At 49.8% G+C, this 17,954-nt stretch overlaps 1 protein-coding gene across 1 annotated transcript; it reads left to right on the top strand.

Moving 5' to 3' along the window:
• Nucleotides 1-3,257: 3,257 nt before the first annotated feature.
• HBEGF (heparin binding EGF like growth factor) lies at nt 3,258-16,837 on the top strand. The gene is made up of 6 exons (XM_060092012.1): nt 3,258-3,581; nt 3,773-3,946; nt 7,844-8,021; nt 14,026-14,181; nt 14,968-15,058; nt 15,412-16,837. The coding sequence occupies exons 1-5, from the start codon at nt 3,536-3,538 to the stop codon at nt 15,038-15,040; spliced, it is 627 nt and encodes a 208-aa protein (XP_059947995.1). The 5' UTR covers nt 3,258-3,535; the 3' UTR covers nt 15,041-15,058; nt 15,412-16,837.
• The last annotated feature ends 1,117 nt before the right edge of the window (nt 16,838-17,954 follow it).

Below are 17,954 nucleotides of genomic sequence, written 5' to 3'. Positions count from 1 at the left end.
TTAACTCATTATCCTAATTATGCAGACCAGTGCTTCATAAACTGGCTGACGTCAGAATTACCATAAACTGGCTGACGTCAGAATTACCTGCCGAAAGTGTAAATGCTCAGGACCCACCTCAGGAAGTTTTGAATTAGGAGGACCTCTTTATCTTAAATAAATTCCCAGGTAATTCTGATGCATAGCCAGGTGTGGGAGAACCAATCTATTAGCATAGACATCTCAGCCACAGTGGGGAAGGGACTCAGGTGGGTCCCCTCTCCAAGTCCCCTTCTCCCGTTTCTTGTCACCGCCAGCACCTCCTCCCCACTGGCTTGCAAGTGCTCTCCCTAAATGAAGGTCTGTATGGCCTAGCTGAGTCAGTGACAGTGTCCCAAGGAGCCAGTCTTTCCAGAGTCCTGGGAACCCAGCACAGAGCTGGGAAGCAGGATGCCAAAGTTTCTGCTGTGGATTTGCCCCCCTGTGACTCACTAGTGGCCCAGGGCCAGTAGGTTTCTAAGCCTCAGTTGCCCACGGTCCACAGATAGTCAGGGAAAGAAGAGTGTCCTGTCTGCTTCCTCAGGAGTGTGTCCCTGGCACTTGACTGCCAGAGAGCAGGTGGGGTAGAGAGAAAGGGGAAGAGGTGAAAGAATCCTGCATAACTGTGCTTTCTCACTGACGTCTCTCCTTTGATGCTCAGTGATAGGGAATAAAATCCAGCATCTACCTTGGTCCTGTAACATTCTCTGTTATCTGTCACTAGCCTTTGCTTCAATGTTATCTCATAACCCTCCCTCCTTTCTGGCCTTCTTGCTGTTCCCTGAGTGCTCCAAGCTTGTTCCCATCTCAGAGTTCTTGCCCTATTTGCACAGCTTAGAATACTTTGGCAATGGATCATCACAGGTCTGGTTCCTTCTGCTTATTCAAGCATCAGCTTACAGGTCACAGGCTCAGAGAGACCTTTGCTCATCAGTTACCAAGTCTAACGTGTTGTCCCAAGCACTGGGACACAGCATCCTATAGTATATCATTGAATTTTAACTTTCATCTTAGCGCTTGTCATCATAGGATCTAGTTTCCTTTGTAATTTTCTTAATGTGTTGCCTCTCTCCCCCTACGGTAGAGTGCAAGCTCCATAAAAGCATATCCTTGGCTGTCTTATTTATTGCTGTGTCCCTAGTGCCTGAAAGTGTTCAGTGATTGTTTGTGGAATAAATGAGTTAAGGACTTTGCCCCAGCATGAATCGTGATTCCTTTTTCTGATTAGAGGACACCCAAAGTTCTGAGAGAAGTGACTGTCCCCAAACCATTCCAGGCCCTTTGTATTCTTTTTGCAGGTCCTTCCCATAAAACCTGGCTGACACACAAACCTAGCTGGGGTGAGGCTCACAGGTGTGATGAAAGCTTGGAGTTGCCCCATGAATGCGCTAAGACTGATGTGAGGGTGAGAAGGCGGAAGGTCAGAGTGTGTGAAGGGAGAGGCAGGCTGGGACAGGAGAGCAGGGTGTGAAACTGGCAGTGGTGAGGGGAAGGGGGTGACTTGGCTGTGTGTCAGGAAGTGTTTCCCTTCACCCTCCCCTGGAGAGAGCCCTGACCCCAAGGTGGGTTCGTTTGGGGAAGCAGGCTGTCAGGCAGCTGCTGAGGGAGAATGAAGGTGTGGCCTGGGTGGTGACAATCTACTGAGGTCCTAGGCCCAATACTGATGACCAAAAGGAACAATCCCATAGTGGCACTTGGCCAAATAGGTGACAGGTGAGCTTCCTCCTAAAAACCAGCTCAACCACACATGGAGCCTCAGACCCGTGGGGAAGGGAGAGAAAAGAGGCCTCTAAGGAAATGGAACAGTCAGTATAGAATGATTAATAATAATAATGATAATAATAGGTCACATTTATGACAATATGTCTGGCCCTGTACTAACTGCTCTATATGTGTTCCCTCGTTCAATCTTCACGAAGCTCTCTACAAAGTAGGCATTATTATTATTGTTATTCCCATTTGAGAGATGTGGAAACTGAGACTCAGTGAGATTAAATATCTTGTCCAAGGTCACACAGTAAGAAGCAAAGTTAGGATTCCAGCTTAGATCTGTAGTGATTCCAGGGCATTATGGAAACCTAAACCTAGGGAGAGTTGCTAGGGACAAGTTAAGAGGGAAGAGCCCCATTGACCCCTGCAGAAGTGGGGATGGGGAGGGAGAGTGGGATAGACTATGTATAAATAGCAGGCCTGTTTTTATCCCTACACATGGGCTGAATCAGGCAAGCAGCTCTATCTGGCACAATTTGAGGGCTCTGAATGCCAACCCAGCCCTGTGTCATACAACTCCCGTCCCAGAGTGTCCCTGGGAGCTGAAATGCCTACTGAGTCATTTCTTTGGGTCAGGACATTGACTCCAGAAGACCCCTGTAAAAATTCATAAGTTGGAAGAAAAACACATCAATCTCCTGGCACCTGTTGAACGTGGCAACCTAGGCTAGCCAACTGGGTCCTGTGGGAGGGGACTCAGCTTTTATGTTGGAGAAGAAGGTGGTGTTCAAAGGCAAGGAAAAGTAGGAGGCTTGTTTCACAGCCTGTGTCTCTCCAATACCAGAAGCCTGGGAATTATACTAAATAGTTCAAAAATCCTAATGGAGACAATGTCCTCTGGGACAAAGATGGGGAGAAGCCACTCCAGTGGCTGGAAGAATACTACTAACTTTCTTTGCTTTTGCTGGGTTGATACCAGGTGCCTGCAACTGCAACTCTGGTAACCTTGGGCTCACAAGACCTCCTGGCATTCAGGTGTCTAATTTTAAATTATAAATGAATTAGTTATTATTTACTACTTGATTTATCGGTAGGCAAAGAAGAAGGTTTCTGAAGCTCAGAAGATGACATGGGTGGAGATCTCTGGTTTAGAGCAGGGATGACCGGAGGGACCAGGCCTGGAAGAGAGGAAGGAATGAGGGGTGTCCAAGGGCGAAGCGCAGCTCAGCAGTCCCAAGGCTGCAGCGTGACAAGCGTATGGGGAAAGGTAGGAGCTGGTCCCCGCCACCTGCCGGTCAGCAGTCCTACCCACAGTCAGGCCGCGGCTGCCCTGGCCTAGTCCCAAAATATGTGAGCGCCGCCCCCTTCTCCCGCCCCTTTTCCCAGCCTCGCCCACGGGGTCCGGGGCTGGGTGGCAGGCGCCTGGAGCCGGGCGGGAGTCCCAGCGCGGGAGGAGCGGGGGCGGGGCGGCAGGGGGCGAGGCGGAGCCTCGGCGCTTCCAGGAGCCTTATTCCCGGCCGCAAGCCCGGGAGCGCTCAGTCTACCGAGGGAGCTGCGCGCGGAAGGCAGCTGGCCATACTGACTGAGGCTCAAGGGCTCGAGCGGACGGACAGGCGGAGTGAATACAGAGACGCCCAGCGGCCGCGAGCTCCGCGCAGATCCCAGCCAGGCTTGCCCACAGAGGCCGGCAGCAGAACGTGCCCGGCAGGATCTCCTGAGCTCCTCCCGCCCGGCTCCCGTGCCAGCGCCCGGTGGCCGCCGCCTCCAAAGTGATTGCTGCCTCGCCGCCTCCGCCGAGTCCGGGACCATGAAGCTGCTGCCGTCGGTGGTGCTGAAGCTCTTTCTGGCTGCAGGTAAGAGGGCTGCCGGGGGTCGGAGGGGGATGGGGACGCTCTGCAGGGGACACGGAGGAAGATCGCTGCAGCGCCCCCGGCGCGGGCCACTTGGTGGGGCCCGTGCTCCCTGGCAGGCGGGCGCCGGCAGCGGTACGTGGCGACGGGGGTCTGGGCGGGGGGTCTGAAGCGGCCTCGCCCCTCACCCGCAGTGCTCTCGGCGTTGGTGACCGGCGACAGCCTGGAGCGGCTTCGAAGAGGGCTGGCGGCTGGAACCAGCAATCTGGACTCCCCTACTCAATCTACGGACCAGCTGCTGCCCCCGGGAGGTGGTCGAGGCCGGGAAGTCCTGGACTTGGAAGAGACAGACCTGGACCTTTTCAGAGGTGGGTGTGAGGGATGCCCATCCTCGGACCCCCGTGGACAGTTGAAGAATAAGTGGACCTGGCATTTATGCCGATTGGGCACACGTATGGTTTGGGGGTTTTCATGGAGGACCTCAAGGAAAAGCCGCTTGGCCTGACAAACTCACTGGGGGGTCCTAGAATGTAGATCCTGTTGTCTTTCTTGCCCAACGTGGTCTCACATGCCACGTTGCTGCCTTTCTGGATACTCTGAGGCAAATTGAAACAGGCAAGGTGTGTGGGGTTGGTACATTCCTCTGAGGTAAGCTGGGTGATAGGAACAAGGAATGGCTGAGATGCTTTCCTTAGAGTTTCTATGAAAAAATGTGCACAAGTCCTAATTCCCACATCAACTATTATGTATAAAATAAGGTAACAGGGCTTCCCTGGTGGCGCAGTGGTTGAGAGTCCGCCTGCCGATGCAGGGGACATGGGTTTGTGCCCTGGTCCGGGAAGATCCCACATGCCGCGGAGCGGCTAGGCCCGTGAGCCATGGCCGCGGAGCCTGTGCGTCCGGAGCCTGTGCTCTGCAAAGGGAGAGGCCACAACAGTGAGAGGCCCGTGTACCGCAAAAAAAAATAATAAATAAATAAGGTAACAGATGTGGAGATGCTAGGCACATACAAGGTGTGCAGTGTTAGTCTCCTCCATCCACCTGTCTCCAGGTTGGGGAAACAGGGGAACGAGGAGCACTTGGTCCCCCCTCAGGTTAGGCCAGCACCTCCTCGGGAGGCTGTGAATGGTGAGCACTGGGTCCCTAGAGAGCTGAATTGATATGCTGGGTGTCTACAAATCCTACACAAGCCTGGATACTTCCTGACCACCTTGAGTCCCTGAGAGAGACTCCAGGGGAGGAAGGGCCAAATGGGATCCTTCAACCAGCAGAGGTGCTGTGGCTAAGTAAATACAAGCACAGAGCAGAGTCCAGAGCCTCCAGTATTGCCTGCTTCCTTGCCCCCAGTCACCTGCAGAGATTCTTAAGGGTGGAGCAGGGACTGAGCCCTGGAGCCCCAGAATGACTATATTTGGTTGGAAAGATACCCACCTGTTCTAGCTCTGTCTGCTTCTCTGCCACCCTTCTTCCTTACCCAGAGCTTCCCTTAGGTGCTATCTCTATTTAGTATACATCAAGGGTCTGCTCCAAAGCTGAGGCTGGGTTCCCACCTTCCATCCTCTCACAGTGGCCCTCTGGGGGTCACTCCTGGCCTGAACAACCTGGATTCTCCTGGCCCTCTCCTCCTAGGCAGGGCAGAGCTGGGCTGTGACTCACTCTCCACCCACACAGCTGCTCCTCCTAGCTCTGCAGACCTGACTCACTGCTCCCTCTCCCAGGCAGGAGCCTGGCTGTCACCCTGTCGCTCTCTCCCTCCCTTTTCTGTTTTTTAAAAAATAAATTTATTTATTTATTTATTTATTTTTGGCTGTGCTGGGTCTTCATTGCTGCGTGCAGGCTTTCTCTAGTTGCAGAGAGCAGGGGCTACTCTTCATTGTGGTGTGCAGGCTTCTCATTACGGTGGCTTCTCTTGTTGCAGAGCACGGGCTTTAGGCATGTGGGCTTCAGTAGTTGGGGCACACAGGCTCAGTAGTTGTGGCTCATGGGCTCTAGAGTGCAGGCTCAGTAGTTGTGGCGCACAGTCTTAGTTGCTCCACGGCATGTGGGATCTTCCTGGACCAGGGCTCGAACCTGTGTCCCCTGCATTGGCAGGTGGATTCTTAACCACTGCGCCACCAGGGAAGTCCCTCTCCCTCCTTTTTCTGATCGGCCGGGCCCTCTTGCCTCAATTTCACCACAGCCATGGTCCTTGGTTTCCTCTGAGCATCTGCCTCACCTTCTGAGTTCTGAAAGGGCCTGGGTCTGCACCAGAGGAAACAAGAGTCTATGGGACTACTACTGGCATCTGCCTCTTCCTTTTTCTTGGGTTTGCTGGGCAAAGACTATTTTTCAGGTCTAAGGATCCTATCACCTAAAATAAATAACTGTTACCATTTATTAAGTGCCTCCTGTATTCTAGGCACCTAACATGTTATTGTGGATTGATTAATCCTTGCTGCAACCCTCTGAGATAGGAACACCTGTTCTCCACTTTTTACCAAGAGCTCCAGGGTTCAGAGAGATTAAGTGACTTGCCCAAGATCACATGGCTGAAATTCGAGCATGGGCCTGCTGACTTCAGAGCCCATTCATTGTCTCATTCCTGGCTCAGCATCCCAGGTGCTCTAGGCTTGTCTGGAAGAGGGGACTGGGTTGTGTGAGGCAGCTTGGTGTGTTGGGAAAGAGCACTGGATATGGAGTCCAGAGACCACATTTCAGATCCCAAACCTGTAGGACCTTGGGCAAGTCACTGCCTTTCGGGACCTCAAGTTTTTTAACTGAAAATGGAAAGCCATATTTTTTGAAGTCAATTCCACCTTGAGGATCTTAGGACTCCAGTCTAATGTATGACGTTCATCCTTCTACCAGACATGTGGCTATAGCCATAGACAGCAGGCACCTTTTTTCTGCTGGGACAAGGGAGGGGAGACTTGTGTCAGACCCCTGATGGGCATAGCCCATGATCAGTCCCAGCTGGATGTCTGTGTGAGGTTGTTTTTCCCTTTTTAAGTGTGGAAAGAATGGGGAGAGTTATCATTGTTCTAGTTCCTTCTGATAGTTCTTTACTTTCCATCTTTCTGCTTCTTGTGCACTGTACTCCGCATCCTAGGGAGCTATAAACAGGACATCTGGGGATAAATGTAAATGGACCTTTGAGAAAAGTGGTGAGCTGCAAATAGCACACAGAGCAGGGTAAATATTTTGCTTGATGTCAAAAAAGCAAGGCTCTTTGAAATTAGCACACTATTGTAAATCAACTATAGATCAATAAAAATATTTTTTAAATTAAAAAAAAATTAAAAAGTTAAAACAGCAAATCTCTGACCAGGGGTGGCCTGCTTGCTGTCCCTGAGCCTAGTTCTGCTCTGGGCTCATGGTCCGCTGCTGCTAATGGGTACCCCAGAGGGGACCACCTGAACATGGGTACTGTTCTTATTTTAGGAGCCTCTTCCCTCTAAAATACCCTCCAAGTACCTTCTCCAGAAGCAATTTTTATCTCTGATGCTCTCTTCCTGCAAATGGGTCACTGAGTGCAGCATCAGGAAATGAGGCTGATTTAAAGCCAAAATAGAACCAAGTGGGCGTGGGGGAGTAGGAGATGAGGATGGACAGTGGGGTGGGGGTGAGGTTAGTAGAATTGCCCCATCAGCTGCAGTTACTCAACAAAAGCTAGCATTCTTAGAATGAAGTCCTTTTTTGTTTTTTTTTTAGTGTCACTTGGACCCAGTAGTCTTTTTTTTTTTTTAACATCTTTATTGGAGTATAATTGCTTTACAATGGTGTGTTAGTTTCTGCTGTATAACAAAGGGAATCAGCTATACATATACATACATCCCCTTGTCCCCTCCCTCTTACATCTCCCTCCCACCCTCCCTATCCCACCCCTCTAGGTGGTCACAAAGCACCGAGCTGATCTCCCTGTGCTATGCGGCTGCTTCCCACTAGCTGTCTATTTTACGTTTGGTAGTGTATATATATATGTCCATGCCACTCTCTCACTTCGTCCCAGCTTACCCTTCCCCCTCCCCGTGTCCTCAAGTCCATAGAATGAGGTTCTTAAACTGAGTTTATGAAATGCCTTCCTTGGGACCCCCCAGCCTCTACTTCCTCCACCACTTTTGGGAGTTCTGCCCAGTCTTCCTTCAGCTTTTGGGAGGCACTGAGCCGAGAGGCCTTCCCAGGCCTCTGACTTCAGGTAGGATCAAAACGTCCTTCCAGACACTGTGCTGTTCTGATTTTTTCCCCTGAGGAAGTCAAAGACTTAACAGGGTACTTTTCTACTGCAGCTGCTTTCTCTTCCAAGCCACAAGCTCTGGCCACACCGAGCAAGGAGGAGCGTGGGAAAAGAAAGAAGAAAGGCAAGGGGTTTGGGAAGAAGAGAGACCCATGTCTACGGAAATACAAGGACTTCTGCATCCATGGAGAATGCAAATATGTGAAGGAGCTCCGGGCTCCATCCTGCATGTAAGTGTCCCTTCCCCAGGGCTGACTGTTAACAGCTCACTCTTTGTCAGCCTGGTGGCTGTTCCTGGTTGTCACTGTTCCTTGAATTCATAAATCCACCCAGTTTCTTCTCAACCTCTGGGAGGAAGTTGGGAGGAGGGGAAATATTTTTAGTCAGCGGAAGGGGCTCCCCCCAGCAGGATGCAATTTCCTGTGGCGTGGGTTTGTGACGCTCTTTCATCTTTGGGGGCATTTCCTGCTTGCTCAGAAATGAGCACACGCTAGGAGAGCTGACACCTGAAGGCAGGTTCTTCATTTCTGCCTCATGCCCTACTCCAGATGGGAGAAGCCAGTAGGAAACATGGCAGAGTGGGGCTCCTGGGTAGAGTGGAGCTCCCGTGGTCTTCTTTCCCAAGTCCTGCAGGTAGGTATGAGGTGCATTTGGATATGTGCTATGCAGGTATGTGTACTCAGACATATGTGCATGTGAATGAGCAAATGTGGGTTGATTCTAAGACATGGCAGGACTGTAGAGAAAGCAATCATTGTGGGAGCAGGGAGAAGCCCCTCCTCCCTTCTTCCTCACCCTGGCGAGGGCCAGGAGGTGGGGGACATGGTGGGTATTGACCTTTGGCTATGAGGGTGGGAGAACACTTCCTTTGTGTAAGATTAACGGAAAATGGAACCCAACTCGGTAGGCATCAGCCCCCGGTCAGGCAGCACCACCCCTTCCCTGGGCAGGGGTGTGGGTGGAGAGGCCATGGGTTCCCCAGCCACTCTGCTAGGCCAAGCCCAGCAAATGGCTGCCTTGGCAACCCCTCAGGGATGACGACACTGCCATGCTCTGTGGCAGGCATAATGTCGCCACTGTGCCTGAGACCAACACCCACATCAGGCTGTAAACATGCACTCTCTTCTGCTGTGCCTGAGTTTCTGTGGAGTGGCAGCCTCTGTGACCTGGGAGGCTCTGGACAGAGTCAGGAGATTGCTGTGTGCACACCGCTTCCCAGCCTGTCAAGAAGGCTGGCTGCCTCGCATCTCTTCTGCTGTGATTGGTACAGATCCTTTGGTTTTTTTTTAAAGCTTCCTTGTCCCATCTGATCTCATATAGCAGAGTTGCCCTGTATTTGGCAATTGTCAGACAGACCCATCACTCTCCTCTATGTCTACAGTCACTTGTGTGTCCTCTCCTTTCATATCCTTGTCAAGAGCTTGGTATCGGAAGGAGTTGCTTAAGAGTGACCTAGAGAGGGGCCTCCCTGGTGGCGCAGTGGTTGAGAGTCCGCCTGCCGATGCAGGGGATACGGGTTCGTGCCCCGGTCTGGGAGGATCCCATATGCCGCGGAGCGGCTGGGCCCGTGAGCCATGGCCGCTGGGCCTGCGCATCCGGAGCCTGTGCTCCGCAACGGGAGAGGCCACAACAGTGAGAGGCCCGCATACCGCAAAAAGAAAAAAAAAATAAATAAATAAATAAATAAAGAGTGACCTAGAGAGTGGGAGGGAGACGCAAGAGGGAGGAAGTATGAGGATATATGTATACATATAGCTGATTCCCTTTGTTATACAGCAGAAACTAACACAATATTGTAAAGCAATTACACTCCAATAAAGATGTTAAAAAAAAAAAAAAAAGAGTGACCTAGACAGTCCCCAAATTATTCTTCCAGCAGTCTTGAGACAGGGCAGGGAATGTTTGTCCTAAATTTGTAAACTGGCCTCATTAGCACAGGGTGGAGGCAGTGACTCTGAGTGTAGTCAAGATGGATCAAGGCCAGAAATCTGTCTGGGCCGAACTGGTCCAGGGCGTTGGTGGACAGACTTCCACCGCTCAGCTGAGAACCCTTTTAAGGTTTCTCTCCTGGAGAGCTGAGCTTGACTGACCACCTAAACCCAGAGAACCTAGCTAATGGTGTCCAGGGTCAAGATGGCCCTAGAGATGGTGATGGTAACTGTGACAGTGCCTTCCTTCCTTTGCCCTGGAGCTTTACAGTTTACATTTAATATGAATTGAGCCCAACAGCTCTCTATTGAGCACCTACTTGGTGCCAGCTATTCTAGGGGACGGGAAAATACAGCCTTGTATTCTCAAAAGCCCTCTGCTGGGTAGGCAGGGCTTGCTGTCTGTACTTGAAAGATGAGGAAACTGGAGCCCAGAAGTAGGAAGTGATTTGTCTGAGATCAACAGCTAAATAAAGTATGTGGAAACAGGACAGGCACTCAGGTGCCTGACTTCCGGTCCAACGTGCTTTTCATGCCCCCAGGCTGCACTGGGTGTTGGATTGCGTCCTTCTTCCCTGTCTGTTCTTACAGAGTTGGAGCATGATTTTACAGAGGGCAGCTATTATACTAGAGGTCTCCCAAGGCTTTTTCTAATTGAAGAGCATGGAGTCTGATGTGAAGACTCTGTGTCTGCTTCCTAGGCAGATTTTCAAGGGGCTGGATTCTGTGTCTGGCTTGGCAGCCTCCTGCCTCCAGCCCTTGGTACTCAGGGCAGCAGGCAGCAAGAAGACACAGAGCTCCTGGTTTGGGAGAATGTGACATCTGGACACCTACATCTGGGACGCTTTGTGGCTCCTTCTTGCCTCCAGACCCAGCAACCACCAGCCGGGTGTGTCAGGCTGCCGTGGTGAGCTTGAGGCTGGCCAGCTTCCTAAACCAGCCCTCTGCAGCCATCACCCACAGGAAAACCCTTTTGTGTCACCAGCCAAAAGTTGCCCTCAAAGAGCAGTTTCCTGGGGCTCCTGATGAGCTGCTGACCCAGAAACTGGCTACAAAGTTTCCTGTGGCTGGAGGAAACCTGGGGACGGTTAGCCTGACAAGGACTCAGAGCTGGAAGAGAGACAGGCCTGAAGGCTCTACTTGGCCTCACTGCCCAGATGCCAAGAAGGAATGGCGAGCCCCCTTCTCTTTGGCTCCGTCTGACTTTGGTGCTCCCTTCCTCAGAATATGGGCAGTATCCTCCGGAATCTGATTATATAGTAACTCCCACACATGTGGGACTTGGCCTTTTATTAAGTACTTTTATTTGTATTATCTCATATGAGCTTCACAAAGCTCTAGTGAGGTAGGCATTTATTATTCCTGCCTTTCACATGAGAAAACTGAAGCTTGGAAACGCGACTGTAACTTGCTCCAGATCACCTGGCTAGAAATAGCAGCAGGACCAGTCTGGAACTCATGTATTCTGAATCCCCTCCGCCAAATGGTGCCCCCTCCACCTCCTGGGGTAGGGGTGGAGAAATCCAATTTGGAAGATGTCTCTGTACTCTAGAGGGTCCTTGCTTCTGTTGTAATACAAGTTCTGAAATGGGCCACAGACGTGGGTAGGAGGAACACATCCCGGTTTGATGGGTCACTGGCTCTGGGCAAGACACACGATCTTGCCCTCACCCTGGGATGCTTGGAATGCTCCTTCCCTGGGGGGAGCCAGGAGTTGTCTGCAAAGGGAGGGGGACGTGGGTAATATTAGGATGTTTACATTATTATCCTTTTGACTCAGGGTGGGGGTGGAGGGATTATGTAACTGAATTGCGGGACTCTGAGGCCAAGCTTTATTTCTATCATCTGAGTAAGTACCTGTGGGGTTTGAATGATGGGCTGGAAGTGAAAAACAGACTCAACTTCACCTTCCCTCCCCGCAGGAAAGCAGTCTCTGAAGTCAGCCAGACTGCTGGGTCAAATCCTGGCTCTACCACTCACTAGCTGTGTAATCTTGGGCAGGTTATCTAACAGAAGTTTGGCCTTAGTCTTTTCATCTTTAAAATGGGGATAGTAACTCCTACTTCATAGAGATTTTTTTTTTTTTTTTTTTTTTTTTTTGCGGTACACGGGCCTCTCACTGTTGTGGCCTCTCCCGTTGCGGAGCACAGGCTCCGGACGCACAGGCTCAGTGGCCATGGCTTACGGGCCCAGCCACTCCGCGGCATGTGGGATCTTCCCGGACCGGGGCATGAACCCGTGTGCTCTGCATCGGCAGGCGGACTCTCAACCACTGCGCCACTGGGGAAGCCCATAGAGATGTTTTTAAGATTACATGAAATGATCCTTGTAAAGCAATTAGCACAGAGTACTTGGCTCATAGTAAGCCTGTAATGTGTGCTATTAATTGTTATTTATCATTCAAGATAACAGTAATAATAACTGAGAGAGCAGAGTCAGACTGCTCTCTGTTTCTGCTCCAGAAACCCATCAAGCCCATCAGATATGTGTTTCCTTGGGGTAACCTACACCGTTCAGAATGGAAAGAACTATGAATTTGGAATTTGGTCCTTCTGCTCCCTAGTTGTGAAACATTTCGCAAATCATTTACTCTCTCTGACCCTAATCTTAGTCTTTCAATATGTAAAAGAGGTTATACCTGCCTACCAGGGTGTTATGAGTCTCAGTTAAGCTAGTCGATAAGGACAGCGTCTTATAAACTGTAAAGTGCTTTGAACAAGTGATTTTCCAGGGGTGCTCCTAAGAGCATCCTCTATGTCCTGGCAGGATAGGGGTCATTGTTTTGTCCACCTGGGCCGATGGGACAGATGCATGGAGAGGCTGGGTAAGGAGCTGTGTGCTCTGCTGTGGGCCTCACCTACATTTACCCTGCAGTGAGGTGGTTCCCCGAAACACCCAGGAGGAGCTGGGAAAGGAAGAGGTGCTGGGCAGGAAGGCAGGGGCAGCCTGGCCCCTGGGTCTGATAGGTCTGCTCCTTGGAACTTTCCTGGTACCTCTCGGCAGGAAGAAGGGATTCCTTGCTCTGAGGAACCAGGTGCCTAACCTTTTCCCCAGAGGATGTGCAGTTCAGAATAGAGGGCCACTGGGTTCTCGGTGCTTCCTTCAGCAGTTAGTGGCCTAAAGTCCCCAGGCAGACAGTGCCACTGCATCCCTGACTGGGCATTTATGGATGTGTGTGGGCAGCACACTGAGCTCACCGTCAGACAATCTGTGTCTATGTCTCTGCCCTGCTTGTGTGACTGTGGGGAAAATAGCTCTGCCTTTCTGTAACATGGGCTCCTACCTACATCAAAGGATCTCTGGGATGCCCAGATAAAAAAAAAGGGATGTGAGGGAATTCCCTGGCAGTCCAGTGGTTAGGACCATGCTTTCACTGCTGAGGGCCTGGGTTCAATCCCTGGTCGGGGAACTAAGATCCCACAAGCCAAGCCGCGCAGCTCCGCCGCAAAAAAAGAAAGGGACGTGAATGTGCTTATTCAACTGTAGGCACTTCTCAGTCTTCCCAAGGGCTTCCAGGAAAAGTTTTGTGTTAGAAGAGGCAGTTGCCATCTGATTTATTTCTTGAGTAAGAAAAGCCAAGGGTTTTTTTCTGACATTCTAAAATGTACTGGCAGGACAGCTAGGCAAGAAGATGTTTTCTTGGTTTGTTTGCTTTGTCCTGGGATGAAGTAGGCCTGATAGCCCAGCGTTCAAAGGCCAAAGGCCCAAATTCAGCTTTCAAGTTGGGCCTTGCACCCAGGGGGAGCTGGGAGTTAAATGAAGGAAACTTGAGAAAAATGACTTCTGGCAGAGGAACAGGGCCTATTAATAGGCTGGGCAGTGGCAGAGGAACTGGATGCTGGAAGCATTGGTGGGGAAGGCTGGGTTTATTTCTGGGTCAGAGTGTTGAGGGGCCTCACTAGAGGGAGTGATACTGAATCCCCTCAGTCCAACCCACCAGCTCTTGTGCCCAAATCCTCTGAACATTTTAACACACGTGTAATTAATCATCCACACGTGGAACAATCTAGCCAAGACCTGCAGTCCTCCTTTGCTTTTTCCCTGCCTGGAGCAGGAATTTTGTGCCAGAGGACCAAAGGGAATGAAGAAGGGGAGGGCGTGGAGTGAAGGAGGAAGGCCACAGAGCCTTTAGAGGGGCTTCTAAAGAGTCTTGTACTAGAGAAGGCTAGAGGAAGGGCAGGAATCACAGTTAGGGACTGACAGGCTGAAGCTGTGAGGAGTGGGCTCTGGCTTATGTAGGTGGCCCGTTGCCAAGAGTGAAGCCAAACCACTAACTTCATCTCTGCTTTGTTCTGTTTTGGACCAGCTGCCACCAGGGTTACCATGGAGAGAGGTGCCATGGGCTGAGCCTCCCAGTGAAAAATCGTTTATATACCTATGATCACACGACCATCCTGGTTGTGGTGGTCGTGGTGCTGTCATCTGTCTGTCTGCTGGTCATCGTAGGGCTTCTCATGTTTTGGTGAGTGTTACAGGCTGTTTTCGCAAATCACTTCTATTCCTCCTCCTCCAGGATCTTCTACCTGATGGTCACATGAGCCCTCTAACCTCCCAAATCCTGGGCTAGGAGTCTGACTAACATTCCTGGCTACAGGCTCTCCAAGAACCTGGCTTCTCTGGTATGACATATGTCCAGTGTCTAGAGCCCAGGGCAAAAATTGCCAGGCCATAGGAGATCCTGCTTCTCACAGCAGGCTCAGCAACCCACCCATGGAGCCACATCTTCACACAGTTCTTTTTCCTGACTCTGTTCTCTGATGGCATTAGGGTATGGTGTGGTAGTCAGGGCATGGGTGGTGTATCCTTCCACATCTGTGGCATCTAGTCCCCAGGCCATGCTTTCAATCCAGCTTATATTCTAGACTGAGGAGACCTACTAAGCACTCTGTGCCCATCTACAAGCATGCAACTCATGTGTTGTGAGACCTGGATCAAGTTACCTGTCTTTCTAAGGGTTGTAATCTTTCAGTGATTGTAATCTCTGTTCCCCTACCTCATAAAGATGTTGTGAGGATTGTATACATGAGGTGAAAGGTGAAAGTCCTTAGCAAATTGTAGCCTGCCATTAGAGACAGGCATCCTTTGGGGCAGTTGGACCTTTGGCCAGAGGTCTGTTGAACTGCCATATCCTCTGGGCTTTTCCAAGTATGGAGAGAATCACTGGGCAGAATCTTTTGGAAGGACCAGCTCTGGAACCTGCACCCTGCTGTAGCAGGCAAAGCTTGCTCACAAAACTTACTTTCCTCAGGTACCACAGGAGAGGAGGTTATGACGTGGAAAATGAAGAGAAAGTGAAATTGGGCATGACTACGTCACACTGAGAGAAACCTGTGCTCAAGGTAATGGTCCATCCTTTGCCCAATGGTACCATCACCACCTTTCCTGGATCTGTTTCTAGGCATGCTGAATTCTTCTCTTGACCTAGGAATTAGGGGTTAGGCTGCTATGGAGTCAGGGTCCCACTGCAGAATTGTTTTCAAAAAGGTTCTCGGTGCTGCATCTCCACTTAGGGTGGAAGTTGCTAGAGAGATACCCAAGACCAATGCCTGAGAAGACAGCTTCTCTCGTCCTTGTCTCTTCTCCTTCCCACCCCTTCCCAGAAGATCTTTCCACTTCTTAAAGCTGGACCCAGGAGACGCTTAAGACCTCTTAAGCTGGATCCAGCTTTAAATGCCGCCTTCTTGTGCTTTAGGAATCAGCTGGGGACTGCTACCTCTGAGAAGATACAAGTTGATGACAGACTCTGCAGAGGGGAAGGACTTCACAACTAGCCATGAAGATTCCTTCATCCCCAGTTGCCATCTAAATTGGGCCTCCCATAACTGCTTTGCCAAAATACCAGAGCCTTCAAGTGCCAAACAGAATATGTCCAGTGGGATCTGGGTCAGAAGAAAGTAAAAGTGAGGGACCTTCGTGCCCTTCTGATTCTCCTCCACCAAGCCCTACTTACCCCCATAAGTTTGTTTAAACACTTATCTTCTGGATTAAAATGCCAGTTAAATTCCATATGCTCCAGGATCTTTGCCTGAAACAAAGAAAGGAGAGGAAGAAAGAAAGATTCGGGGACTGGAAGAAAGTAACAAAGATTGAGAAGCCATGTACTCAACAAGCCACCAAGGGATCTGCCATTTGGACCCTTCAGTGCTGGATTTGATGAGTTAACTGTGAAATACCATAAACCTGAGAACTCTGAATTTTGGGACTTCTACCCAGATGGAAAAATAACAACTATTTTTGTTTGTTTGTTTGTAAAATGCCTCTTAAATTATATATTTATTTTATTCTATGTATGTTAATTTATTTAGTTTTTAACAATCTAACAATAATATTTCAAGTGCCTAGACTGTTACTTTGGCAATTTCCTGGCCCTCCACCCTGCATCCCCCACCATCTGGTTCAGCATTACTCTCCTCTGCTGCAAATGTGAGATGGCTCTGTGATCCATCTGTTGTAATCTATTGTCTGTCCACATTTCGGAAGATCTTCCATGATCTGAGTGCCACAGGGGGAGTTCTGTGTGGTCAGGATGTAGGAATTAACTTTGTCAGATCCACTCTATGAGTTGGACGGCAGTCTTGCCTAGGCGATTGTGTCTACCGTTTGTGTTTTGAAAGCCCAAGGTGCTGATGTCAAGATGTAACAGATAGCGGTATTCCCCTGTGTCCTCTCCCTGCCCAGTCTCAGAAGAAGTTGGGCTTCCATGCCTGTAGCTCTCCTGGCCCCTCACCCTCCATGGGCCCAGGTCCACAGAGTGGGAACTCACTGTCCCTTGTGTCAAGACATTTCTCTTATCCTGCCGTTCTTCTGGTGCTACTCCATGCAGGGGTCAATGCAGCAGAGGATAATCTAGAAAAGATATTAGCAAAGAAAAAGGCTGAGGAGGAACAGGAAACATTGGAGCTGACTGTTCTTAGTAATTGATAACCTACCAATTGCTACAGAGAAGGTTGGAGGTGAGGAGGGCTTTTGTGTAAACCCACCCACCTCACCAAAACTACAAAGGTATGCTGTCGTGGTCCCTTCTGGAAGTTTCTGGTGCCATTACTGAACTGTTACAAACCTGAATTTCCAAACCTGGTTTATATTTATACTTTGCAATTCAAATAAAGATAACCCTTACTCCATAGCCTTCTGTCTGCTTGTTTTAACTGGGAGCTAGTTTAACGTAGGTATTTTCTAAGCCCATAAATAGCCCAGGCCTATTTATATATACTATCTCAGTATCCCCAACAACCCTATGTAAGAGGTACTATTGTCCCATTTTTCCAGAATCGGAAACTGAGGCTTGGAGAGGTTAGGTAACTTGCCCGAGGATACACAGTTGGTAAGTGAGAGAGCTGCAACTGGTAATCTGATTCTAATCATTTGTCTTAGTACTTAGATCATACCATCTCTGAGACAGGAGAGAATAGATCTTTCACACAGGAAGTTGGGCTGGCTGTAACCAGGAAAGACATCTGCCCATTCAGTGGGCAGACCCTGGCGTCAGGGCCTATGCTGTCTGTGCAAGCAGGCATTGCTCCTGGAGGAAACAAGTCACCTTTGACTCCCCTCTCATGCTCCACATTCCATCTATCAGCAAATCTTGTCAGACCTACCTTTTGGATATATGCTGAATGCAGCCACTTCTCATCACTGTCACTATCATCACCCCAGTCCAATTCACCATCACCTCTTACCCAGACTTTTTCTTTTTTTTTTTAACTTTCGGCCGTGCCCCGTGGCTTGCAGGATCTTAGTTCCCCAGCCAGGGGTTGAAACTGCGCCCTTAGCTGTGAAAGCACAGAGTCCTAACCACAGGACCACCAGAGAATTCCCTTACCCAGACTCTTGTGGTGGCCTCCTGTCTCCTTTCTTCCACCTTACTCCCATATAGCCCATTTCCAACATAATGATCACTCATTTCCAGTGATCATTTAAAACATAATCCAGCTCTTGCAGGCCTTCTCTGACTACCCTATTATACGATAGCACATTCCTCTCCCACCCCACTCCTCTTACTCTCCTTATTATTCTGCTTTATTTTTCTTCATTGCCCTCATCACCACTAACATATTATTTGTTTTTGTCTATCTCTTCCTACTAGAATGCTAGCTTCATGAAGATAGAGGTGTGTACATTGCTCCAATCCCAGATTGTAAAAGAGTGCAATTGAGTTGTAGGCACACAATATTTGTTATGTGGATGAATGAATACAAGAAATGACTAAAATCCAATCCAAGGCCAGCAAGTGGA

Source organism: Mesoplodon densirostris, chromosome 3 (genome assembly GCF_025265405.1).
Source record: "Mesoplodon densirostris isolate mMesDen1 chromosome 3, mMesDen1 primary haplotype, whole genome shotgun sequence".
In the NCBI taxonomy this organism is placed as follows: domain Eukaryota; kingdom Metazoa; phylum Chordata; class Mammalia; order Artiodactyla; family Ziphiidae; genus Mesoplodon; species Mesoplodon densirostris.
The sequence above is the reverse complement of the archived record's forward strand: the minus strand, read 5'-3'. Positions and strand labels throughout refer to the sequence as shown.